This window comes from Bidens hawaiensis, unplaced genomic scaffold, assembly GCF_021521415.1.
Source record: "Bidens hawaiensis isolate Kalapana, Puna unplaced genomic scaffold, B.hawaiensis_p1.1 tig00026215_1, whole genome shotgun sequence".
NCBI classification, from domain to species: Eukaryota; Viridiplantae; Streptophyta; class Magnoliopsida; order Asterales; family Asteraceae; genus Bidens; species Bidens hawaiensis.
Window position 1 is genome coordinate 86,854 of NW_027494222.1, and position 11,382 is coordinate 98,235.

General features: G+C 32.6%; 1 protein-coding gene across 1 annotated transcript; it reads left to right on the forward strand.

Moving 5' to 3' along the window:
• LOC143573155 (kinesin-like protein KIN-7D, mitochondrial) lies at positions 1–10,245 on the forward strand. The gene is made up of 24 exons (XM_077058112.1): positions 1–598; positions 687–784; positions 873–962; positions 1,093–1,145; positions 1,687–1,752; positions 2,050–2,103; positions 2,225–2,284; positions 2,805–2,883; positions 2,981–3,048; positions 3,308–3,364; positions 3,460–3,564; positions 3,690–3,794; positions 3,874–3,981; positions 4,079–4,210; positions 4,802–4,990; positions 5,430–5,606; positions 6,620–6,757; positions 7,045–7,164; positions 7,290–7,340; positions 7,418–7,465; positions 7,671–7,817; positions 8,759–9,388; positions 9,860–9,989; positions 10,100–10,245. Exons 1-24 carry the CDS (start codon positions 285–287, stop codon positions 10,183–10,185), a joined length of 3,105 nt encoding a protein of 1,034 aa, XP_076914227.1. The 5' UTR covers positions 1–284; the 3' UTR covers positions 10,186–10,245.
• Positions 10,246–11,382: the final 1,137 nt, after the last annotated feature.

The window sequence follows — 11,382 nt, forward strand, 5'->3', positions numbered from 1 at the left end:
TGCAACTATTTCCTTTGTCTTAACCAACAAGAAACACACACACACACACACACACTTATCTCTATCTATACGTATCGATACTCACATTGTTAATTTCTCTCTCTACAATTCCTTCTATCTCACTCACCAAAAATTAATCAAATCACTTTACCAAGGACCATCACCATGTGAACCTCTGACAATATTCTCTCTCTCTCTCTCTCTATCACACACACTTACTTCACTTTTTGAAGACTTACGATTGATTATATTGTTTATATATAATATAATCATCATCGATAATAATGTCAGCTTCTTCTTCATCAAAAGTAAGAAGCAATTCAACTTTCCACCACCACCGGAAACCGTCGAGTCCGTTTTCCTCATCTTCTTCATCCTCGTCCTTTAAGCAGCAGCTTATTCCTCGATCCGCTAACGGTAACGGTTTCAGATCCACGCCTCGGTCTGACTCGATGTATTCTAAAGGAGGAGGTTACGGCGTCCGGTCGCCGGTAGGTTTTCCGTCACCGGATGAGCTTATTGGAGAACCGGTTGATAGTATGCCGAGATCCGGACCGGGAGATAGCATTTCTGTTACGGTTCGGTTTCGGCCGTTGAGGTAATTTGATTATTAATTGTTTTATTTGAATTTGATTGCCTAGGGTTTTCAGAAATAATTAGGTGTTATTTTGTTGTTGACATTGTAGTGAACGAGAGTTTCAGAGAGGAGATGAGATTGCTTGGTATCCGGATGGAGACAAGCTCGTGCGCAACGAGTATAATCCTGTCACTTCCTATGCGTTTGGTATGGTTTTGGCTTTATTCATGGATGCAATGATTAAGTTGAATCTTTGATAATTTTTTATTATTATTATTATGTGATGACATTGCAGATAGAGTTTTTGGACAGTCTGCTGTTACTCAAGAAGTGTATGAAGTAGCTGCTCGTCCTGTTGTGAAGACTGCCATGGAAGGAGTAAACGGTGCGGTAAAAGCATATCAAATTAAATAAGCCAATTGTATAATGACTTGATTGTTTGTTAACTGTTTTTGATTCACAATGGATTGAATGAATGTTAGGTTGATTGTGCTAATGCATGACTGTTAGTGCAGGTACTGTCTTTGCTTATGGTGTTACAAGCAGTGGGAAGACACATACAATGCATGTAAGAGAAGTTTATACTCGGGTTATGTTATTAGTGTTTAATGATTTTCAAAGTTATATATTGAATGATTTCATCTTAAGAGGACTGCTAGTAGATAAATCGTTAGTCACTTGGAAGTCTTTATTAGTGATGTGAGTTGCATCTGGTTATTTGAAATATCAGGTAGTTAGTAGTAAAGGATATACTGGAATTATGCTGCTGCTGCTATCAGTATACAATTACTAGTAAACTAATCTAGTGTATTATCTGCTTTTTATAACTAATGAAGCTTACAGTTAAGTAGTTAACTGTTATAGTTTTTTAGTTGCATTCTGTAAGCTTCTTCGGTTAGACTATCAGAGGTGCTGATTAGATAGATTCTTAGTTGTTTGGTTGATTTCATTGGATTACATAAGGAAATGCTGATTTGATTTGATATGGAAGAAATATGATGAAATTATCCGTTTATCATGACTTTCAGTCATCTCTTCAGTTAGTCTTGCCGTCTTGGTTTATATATATGCGTGCGCATTTTCTCACAAGTCTTTCAATTATTTTTCAGGGTGATCACCATTCTCCTGGAATAATACCATTGGCCATAAAGGATGTTTTTAGCATTATACAAGATGTAAGTGTTTCACATAACCTTATCTTTGGTATTTGAATGCATGTTAATTACATAGTTTGATATAATATCTATGGGTTCAGTGTTATGATGGGAGTGGGACTCTGCCTGTGCGGCATGTTTATTGACAGTTTATTGTCGATAAATTGATGTCTCTCTTACGATCATACACCGTCTTCTATAAACTCGCACACACGTGTGTATCTAATATCCGTATTGAGTTGTGCCACACATGGTTTATTATTGATGTTTCAGGAGCATAGTTTATGACTATAAACTCGTTATATATTTACATTGCAGACTCCAGGAAGGGAGTTCTTGTTGCGCGTGTCATATCTAGAGATCTACAATGAGGTTAGTGACACCGCTTAGATGGTTACTTATGAACTAATCAATGCAAACACACATTATATTTTACTTCTGAGTCTCTGACGGCCAGTATTGTTATATTATTTATTTATGCTACTTGTGTCAGGTAATCAATGATTTGCTTGATCCAACTGGACAAAATCTCAGGATTCGAGAAGACGCACAGGTTTCTACAGTAACTATACATCTGATTTCCAGTTTTTAAATGTTTCTCCATTTGCTTTTTGTTATCCCTTTTGAACTCGATGGCAGTATTTTAAGAAAATGTTTTTAGGTTTTTTAAGTGTCCACCTAGGTGTTAAGCATCCACTTAGCAGTTCAACTAGTCAACACCACTTAATTGCCAAATTAGTTGCAATAGTCAAGTGGAAATTAATCATCATTTTCAACTAGTGTTTATCTTATTTTCTTAATCTGATGGGCTTCATTCCAATCTTTTTATTTGCAGTTGTGTTGGTAAAACAAAACTATTAACTTAAAAAAGTATATCTGTTATAAGTTGATTCCATTATGTTTAGGTAGTCTAAAATAAGTTTATTAATATATTCAAGTTGACTTCTTATGCTTTCGCTTAACATGTGTGTAGTTGCCTACTTGCCTGAATTTATTTTGGTGATTGAGTTCTAAAAGGTCACTTGTTAGTGTGTATGTATGCTTTCCTGATCATGTTATCTGTTCATTCATAGGGCACATATGTGGAGGGTATAAAGGAAGAGGTTGTCTTATCACCTGGACATGCTCTTTCTTTCATTGCTGCTGGTGAAGGTACTGCTGAAATCTGAATTAGACTGTGCTCTCATGTTTGTGCATGTATATGTTCATGTAATCTCTAGCTTATTTTGTCTATTTTTTTTTGTTGCAGAGCACCGCCATGTTGGTTCAAATAATTTTAATCTGCTCAGTAGCCGTAGTCACACTATATTTACTCTGGTATGTATTTAATAATATCTAGACTTTTTTTTTGTTTCAAGGTGTACTTGTATTTATTCTTTCTTTATTTTCAGCTTTTCTGTATTCAGATAGATACGTGTATGTTGATTTCAAATGCCTGATGTTAGTTGTTAGTTCCATTGTTGGCAATTTATATTCTCGAATTAACACTGCATGTGTCAACAAGTTACTTGCTTTGCTGATAGTCGTTGTGACAACCAGTTACCAAATTATCTCTAATATAAATTTGAATGGACAGATGATTGAAAGCAGCGCTCATGGTGACGAGTATGATGGAGTGGTCTTTTCTCAACTTGTATGAATAATTTTTTTTATATCCTTTACATAATTTTATTGTTTTTATAGTTTACTTATATCTTTTTTTTTGTTTTGCTTTAATATTTGTTCCAGAATCTAATTGATCTTGCGGGATCAGAGAGCTCAAAAACTGAAACAACTGGACTAAGGAGGAAGGAAGGGTCTTACATAAACAAAAGCCTTCTAACCCTTGGAACTGTAAGTCATTATATATTCTTTACTGATATGTTTGATCATTCTTCTGGTATTCTAACTCTGTTGTTGGTAATGTTATCGAGTTATTTGATATTTTTTTTTAAATTTGGTAATCTATGTCACTTCAGGTAATTGGAAAGCTTAGTGAGGGGAAGGCATCTCATGTGCCATACAGAGATTCCAAGCTTACCCGACTACTGCAGTCTTCATTGAGTGGCCATGGACATGTTTCGGTTAGTTTAAATAAACGCCTAAACGATCTGATAAATTGCAAATCTATAAATTTTTTAAATTTACTTATTTTCCTGCCAGCTAATATGCACCATAACCCCAGCTTCTAGTAATATGGAGGAGACGCATAATACCTTGAAATTTGCAAGCAGGGCAAAGCGTGTTGAAATCTATGCTTCTCGGAATAAGGTTTGCAATGGAGCAGTATTTTATAATTCTTGTTTACAAATTTAAAGTTACAAAACTAAGCTGACAGTTGTATGCTATTGAAACACTCATTTTTCAGATTATTGATGAAAAGTCTCTTATTAAAAAGTACCAACGAGAAATATCAGTTCTTAAAGAAGAGCTTGATCAGCTCAGAAGGGGGATGCTTATTGGTGTTAATCCCGAGGAGATAATGAGCTTAAAACAAAAGGTATTTTTTTTTAAGTTTGGGATAATCTTTCTGGTAGTGATCTATGTATTCAACTTTTTTCATTATGGGCTACACATATTGAAACTACTTTTACACGCCACCTAAGTATGCATCAGTTTCTTATACACCAACTTGCAAAAAAGCGTGACAGATGATGAATCGTTGAAAATATCCTTTTGAATTTTAATAACACAAATGATTCGATGTACAAATAGTAAGGTATTTATTGTTTTCTCTTTTTACAATGTTTCAGCTTGCTTTTGGTCGGGTTTGTTTTTACATGAAACTGTATAAACTATTAAACTATGCATACTTTGGTTGGGGGGAAGGGATATATATATATCAGTATTCTAGTAAATATATAATCAGGTTTTATATGGTTATACCAATTCTGGCAAAAAAACATTACTAATGTGCCTGTATCTGAAAGAAAAGACAAAAATGCCTTTCTAAAAAGTTATGTTCTTGTCGATTTACAAAATTCTGGCATGTTTTAGGCCTAACTAAAATATATAGACAGTGAGCAGATCAGTTTCTTAAAGTTTGTGCTGTGTATTTTTCAATTTACCGAGTGGTATATATATTTAATAGTTAGAAGAAGGACAAGTGAAGATGCAATCACGGTTGGAGGAAGAGGAAGAAGCCAAGGCAGCTCTAATGAGTAGAATTCAAAGGCTCACAAAGCTAATACTTGTTTCCTCAAAAAATACAATTCCTGGATTAACAGATGCATCTGCTCATCAACGCAGTTTATCTGCAAATGAGGATGATGTAAGTTACGTAGTTTCAATATTATATTAATCTACTTTTTTCCTTTTATCAGATTATGGTTTTTTAAAACATTAACAACTGCATATATGTCTTGCTTGTGCAACATTTTGTATGAAACCTGAATTTCTTTATTTTAGTTGGTTAACTTTTTTCTGTCCCCCTTTTTTCCTTGAGTTTTATAAGTAGTTAATTTATTAAATTGGACTACAGAAGCTATATTATTTGAGTAATACTTTTTTATACATTTATCGCTGGTTTAAGACGTTAAGAGGTTGCAACTTGCAAGCATTTAGATACACTTTGGATCACTTTTGACGCAATATATTTTTAACCATCATTTAAGTTTAACCCGAATCTATTAATTTATGTTTCTGTTCTAGATGTTTGGTTGCATATTGACTTATGAGACTTGACTTTGATGACCTTTTTTTATTTGCTTATATTTCAGAATGGTTCTACGCTCTTGCAAAGTGAGAATGTAAACGATTCCCCATCAGATATATCTTACGAACACAAACACAGAAGAAATTCCAGCAATTTATCAGCAGCAGGTAGCGCCATCACGGAATCTACTCCAGTGGGTGACCTTATTAATGGTTCTGCTGGTGGTGCAAAACTGCCAACAGTATGTTTCAAGACTCTTCTTTTGTGCATAGTTATTTAATAATCATTAATGTTCAGTTTGTACTGTTTAGTACTTCACAAAATGCCTATGTTGGATATGGCCAAGCTTCACCTTAACCCCAAATAACACGCCAAAAATTCGTTTTTTTATTGTCTGAGAATTTTTAATGCCATAAGAACATTTTTTTACACCTAGTTTGGTTTCACTCCAATGTATGCGCCAAATCTTTTAGGACTAATTATCTTGTATACACATTGTAAATCGTATTATCCATGTTTCAAGAATCTTCTTTTGTGCATAATTATTTAATAATCATTAATGTTCAGTTTGTACTGTTTAGTACTTCACAAAATGCCTATGTTGGATATGGCTAAGCTTCACCTTAACCCCAAATAACACTTCAAAATTCGTTTTTTTTGTCTGAGAATTTTTAATGCCATAAGAACATTTTTTTACACCTAGTTTGGTTTCACTCCAATGTATGCACCAAATCTTTTAGGACTAATTATCTTGTATACACATTGTAAATCGTATTATCCAAGTTATCTTTTTATACAATTAATACGTACCATATGATTTGCTTAATACATGTATGCACCTTCATTTATAGTTTTTACTTGGTTTAATAAAATAGTTATGTGAAGAACTATAGATGCGTAATCAAAGTTACATGCCATATTCAATATTGGACTCATTTTAAAAATCTCAATGAGATTGTTCTAACAATATGTATTTATATAAAATAATATTAATCTTTTATGTTGTCTATTTAACAATTTATAAACTAGCCAACATATACATGGATATAATTGTATAACAGTATAAATAATAAGAGATCATTGTTGAGAAGGATAACCAAACCTATATAAGTTTGGTGGGATGAATTTGAGTAGTATTACACCAAATTTGGTGTGTTGGTGCATGCTTTGGAGACTGTTTTGGGTTCAGAAACTATGATTCTTTTTTTCTTCAAATATATTAATCTGATATGAATAATCTTTTTCTTCTTATAGGGTGTAATCTCGATAGATGAGATGGACCTTCTAGTCGAGCAAGTTAAAATGCTTGCAGGAGAGATAGCATTCAGTTCAAGTACAATGAAACGTTTAGTAGAGCAGTCTGCAAATGATCCCGAGATCTCAAAAACACAAGTATTACTTGCTTCTACTTCTGAATTTTACATGCTTTATATTCAAGCTATGAAATTTGTTCTTTAAGTTTCATGCCTTACACTTGATGTATAACGTACAAGTAATTTGTATAAATAGGCTAGGTATTATAAATTAAGGGTAATGGCTAATAACCTTATCTATTATAATGACATTTACCTTAGAAGTGCTTATGAAGTATAAAAGAGATAAATAACTTTTAAATTTTTTATGAGGATGGGACATAACCAAGATTTCTATGCTAATTTAAAATATATATGTTTCCACAGATAGAAAACTTGGAAAAAGAAATAGAAGAAAAAAGAAGGCAGATGAGGGTATTGGAAAAACAGATTATTGCAAGCAATGAAGCTTCAATTTCTAATACATCATTGGCTGATATGCAACAGGTAGTTTCTTTTTTCATTTATTGTGTAAATTCTCATTTCTGTTATTTTTGGTATTTGCAAGCTTGTGATTTTTTATGTATTCATTTGCAAGTTCATTAACATGTATGTCTTGTTGGTTTATATAGACAATGATGAGATTGATGACGCAATGTGACGAAAAGGGGTTTGAGCTTGAGGTCTGCATGCTTATATCATTTATTGTTTTGTTCTAATTGATTTATAATTTTCTCAATATAATTTTTTACATTTATAGATCAAGACAGCAGACAATCGCATTCTCCAAGAACAGTTACAGAACAAGGTATATATGACGTTCGTGTTTAATGCCACATGTGGCCTTTTTATTTGTGTTTATTTATCACATTTGGTTCGAAACATTACTAAAATTGGTTTTAAAAATATGTTACACATCATTGAACTATAAACAACACCTTCTATTCTACACCTTAATGCTACACAGTTAACATATGTTTTCTTATTTTGACATTTTTTGAAACATATTGTAGTGTTCTGAAAACAAGGAGCTTCAAGAGAGAATAGCATTGCTTGAACAACAACTGTCTGCAGCCCAGAGTGAGAAAGCCATGCCATCATCTCGACATCATGGATCTGATGAATACATTGATGAACTAAAAAAGAAAATTCAGATTCAGGTAATTTATCTCCATACTATTGTTTTGACCTAAAACTCTTTATGGTCTAAAATATTCTATGATATTTAAGGGGGTTGCGGCGCAGCTTGTTGCCCGGTTACGTATTGTAATTTTTTTAACTTAAGTAATGAAAAAAATATACTAATTATAATATATATTAATACTGATTACTCGATTTTTGTGCAACAAAGTTGTTTTTTTATTATTTCAATTTCACTATTATACTTTAAATAATATACGCCTTTAACCCGTTTAATTTTCATTCAGTGTGATTTTTATCTGACAGCTTTCCTTAACTTTCTTAAAAAAAATTGAATACAAAGTTGTGTTTACTTTATTTCTCTTGACATTTTGGTATATTTTGTTGAAAAAGGATTTATATTCAAAACAGAGCAGCGTGATGAACCCGATTCCGACCGAACAACATTGATACCGGTATCGGTATTAACAGGATCAGTAACAGTATTTGTTATTCTGGTTTTCGACATGTAAAACACGAGCTGATATTCTTTTGGCGTATCAAGACTTTAATTTTTTGGTTTTTTATTTCATTTGCTATAGTGAGTGGCTGTACTGTAACGAACCGAACCGATACCGACCGAATGCCCGCCGCATCGTGTGGGGGAAATCAAGTTTTGTTAATTCAAATTTTCAATATATATCATTTCGGTTTTAGGCTAATGTTTATTCTACCGGTTTAACCCGCTTGTGATAAGACATGACCCAAATAGACCAATTCAAATTTCTTTGGTAAATGGGTTTGTGGGTCAAAAATTTGTTTCTCACATGAGTAAACCTCACAATCTACCATATAGTGATATTAATTGTTTTCTTGATTTATAGTTTAGATTTCAGGCTTTAGTTTCTTGTCTAAAGAATGAGAAACTAATTTCAGGCTCTAATTTGTAATTTAACATCTTTACTTTTCATTTTTTTGGCAGGAATTTCAGAATGAGAAACTAAAGCTGGAGCGTGTTCAGCTTCTAGAAGAAAACAGTGGATTATTAGTACAAAATCAAAAACTATTGGAAGAAGCTTCATACGCAAAAGAATTAGCATCCGCAGCTGCTATTGAACTAAAAAACTTAGCCAATGAAGTCACCAAACTTTCATTTCAAAACACAAAACTGGAAAAAGAATTAGCAGCTGCTCGTAGCAATAACCGACCAAAATCGGGTCGAAATGGTCGGATCATACCGGGTCGGGTCAACGATGAGTTTGACTTAGAAGATGTAAAAAAGGAGCTGCAGGCAAGGAAGCAACGAGAAGCGAGTCTCGAGGCTGCATTGGCTGAGAAAGAAAATATTGAAAATGAATATAGGAAAATAGTTGAAGAATTAAAGAAAAAAGAAGCGGTTTTGGAAAATGATTTGGCAAACATGCGGGTTCATGTTGCTCAGTTGAAGAAAGAGGTCAATGGAACAAATATTAACAGTGTTGACGGAAATGACAATGTGAATGAAGTGAAAGTAGATAATGGTGGTTTCAATAATTCTGTTAAAGAAAACGTTTCGGATGTTGAAGTAGGTCATGATGTGCCAAAGGAAGAGCCCCTTGTTGCTCGCTTGAAGGTAATTCGCTATTTTTTAATCTTGTGCTAAATAGTTTGTTAATGTTTTCTATGATTGTTTGCTAATTATGGTTACAACAAATATTATCTTTTCTAAATCTTTGAAACTCACGGGACCCCCGTGAGATCATTACGTTAAATCTCGATTGCGCTGGGCACACGGTCTTTAGAGGTGTTTGTATTTGGGGAAAGTTACTAAAATAACTATTCTGATCATTGACTTTGACAAAGTAACCCTTGACTTTTTTGTTTATCATTTGACTTTGTTATTTAAATTAAGAAAATGGTTCAAGATGGAAGTCTGCTGAAATGACACATGTCGCCCTCTGGTTATTTTAAGAAGTCATGTTATTAATCTCAAGTCAAAATGGCTATTTGTTGATTTCCTTAATGTTTGAGGACTGTTTCGATGAGCTTGTTTAAATTAATGAATTTATTAATTTAGATTAAGCTTCATACTTGTGGTCTTCAGGCTCGAATGCAAGAAATGAAGGAGAAAGAACTCATTTACAATAACCACAATGATGCAAATTCTCATGTATGTAAAGTATGTTTTGAATCACCAACTACAACAATGCTTCTTCCTTGCCGCCATTTTAGTTGTAAGTTCCTTCAAATTGTCCCAATCATATTTCAAACATGTTTATTTCACAGTTTCTTAAAGTCGAACACATTATATTTATCATAATACTATCTCTTACATTTTTTGCAGTGTGTAAATCTTGCTCGGTTGCATGTTCTGAGTGTCCAATTTGCCGGACAAAGATTGCTGATAGAATTTTTGCTTTCACCTCTTGATATGCAAATACCTTCTATTAAAATGAAGGTATGTATCATATATCTTGTTTCATAATTCAGATATATATGATCATCATTGTTCTACTGTCATTTTTGTTTGCAATCTTACTTCAAAAATTTCACCAAAAGGAAAAAACACAAAATTAAGATATGCTCGTTTTACATTAAGGCTTTGGTGTATATAAGCTACCAATTGGCCGTATAACTTTCAAAAGTTAATCATAAAAGTTTGTGTATATAATTGATTTTGTCCTTTAGGTGTATAAGGAAATAACATAAATCATCCACTATGTCCCCATAAATTACAGTCCTTTCTGCTAACAGACATTAGCCTCATTTATGTGCCATGTATATGAACGCACATGTGCAGAGAGAGAAGTATTAAGTGGGTGAAATGACTAAACTACCCTCATGCGCAAGGCGCACGACTTGGTTAAAATGAAAAATATGTATTATTTAGTTTTTTATAATCATAATAATATATATTATTTCATGTGTATTATATTATACTTTATAACCTGTTTTTTTATTATAACCTGCTGGTTATGTTTTGTGTTACATAGTGGGTGTCATTCTTTGATTGGTCAAATCATATACTACAAGTATTGAAAATGTATAGTACCATTTTCTGCATCTTATTAGTCTTAAATGGATTGTAAAATTAGAAAACCTTAAGAATAACTAAAAATAGAGGTCTTGTTTGATTTTCTATTTTTATGTATAAAGAAAAATCTACCACCAAAATGGCCTTGTTGACCATGGGGCATAAACAAGCAAATGTTCGTCACATAAAACGAGTACTCGTTTGAATAATTTTAATTAACTAAAAAGGATGTGAAACTTTTCCTAACAAACTTAAAAATAACATTGGAACAATCATTGAAATATACAACTACTGCGTCTTTATCATTCTGCATTAAAAATAATCTAAATCTTTCAGTCCCAAAAGAGCAAATGAGATTTTTCAATTTTGATTGAAGTTAATGTCTTTTAGTTTAAACAAATAGATAATATATATAGTAGAATTTAACAAGTTAAAATGACTATAAAGTTTTTTCAAGAATGTAACGTTATTAAGTGGATAAAATTATAGTTGTCTACAAAATTCCGTTGGGTATATAACAAGGTTATTTAATAGTAGCTTGGTTATATAATTTAAGACATCAAAATTCTTGCTTTTTGTATAATCAAAAATGA

Excerpts from the sequence above, each read along its gene's own strand:
- LOC143573155 (XM_077058112.1), top strand. The coding sequence starts at position 285 with ATGTCAGCTTCTTCTTCATCAAAAGTAAGAAGCAATTCAACTTTCCAC. Across the intron at positions 963-1,092 it reads TGCCATGGAAGGAGTAAACG|GTACTGTCTTTGCTTATGGT; the intron begins GTGCGGTAAAAG and ends CTGTTAGTGCAG. Across the intron at positions 1,146-1,686 it reads GGAAGACACATACAATGCAT|GGTGATCACCATTCTCCTGG; the intron begins GTAAGAGAAGTT and ends ATTATTTTTCAG.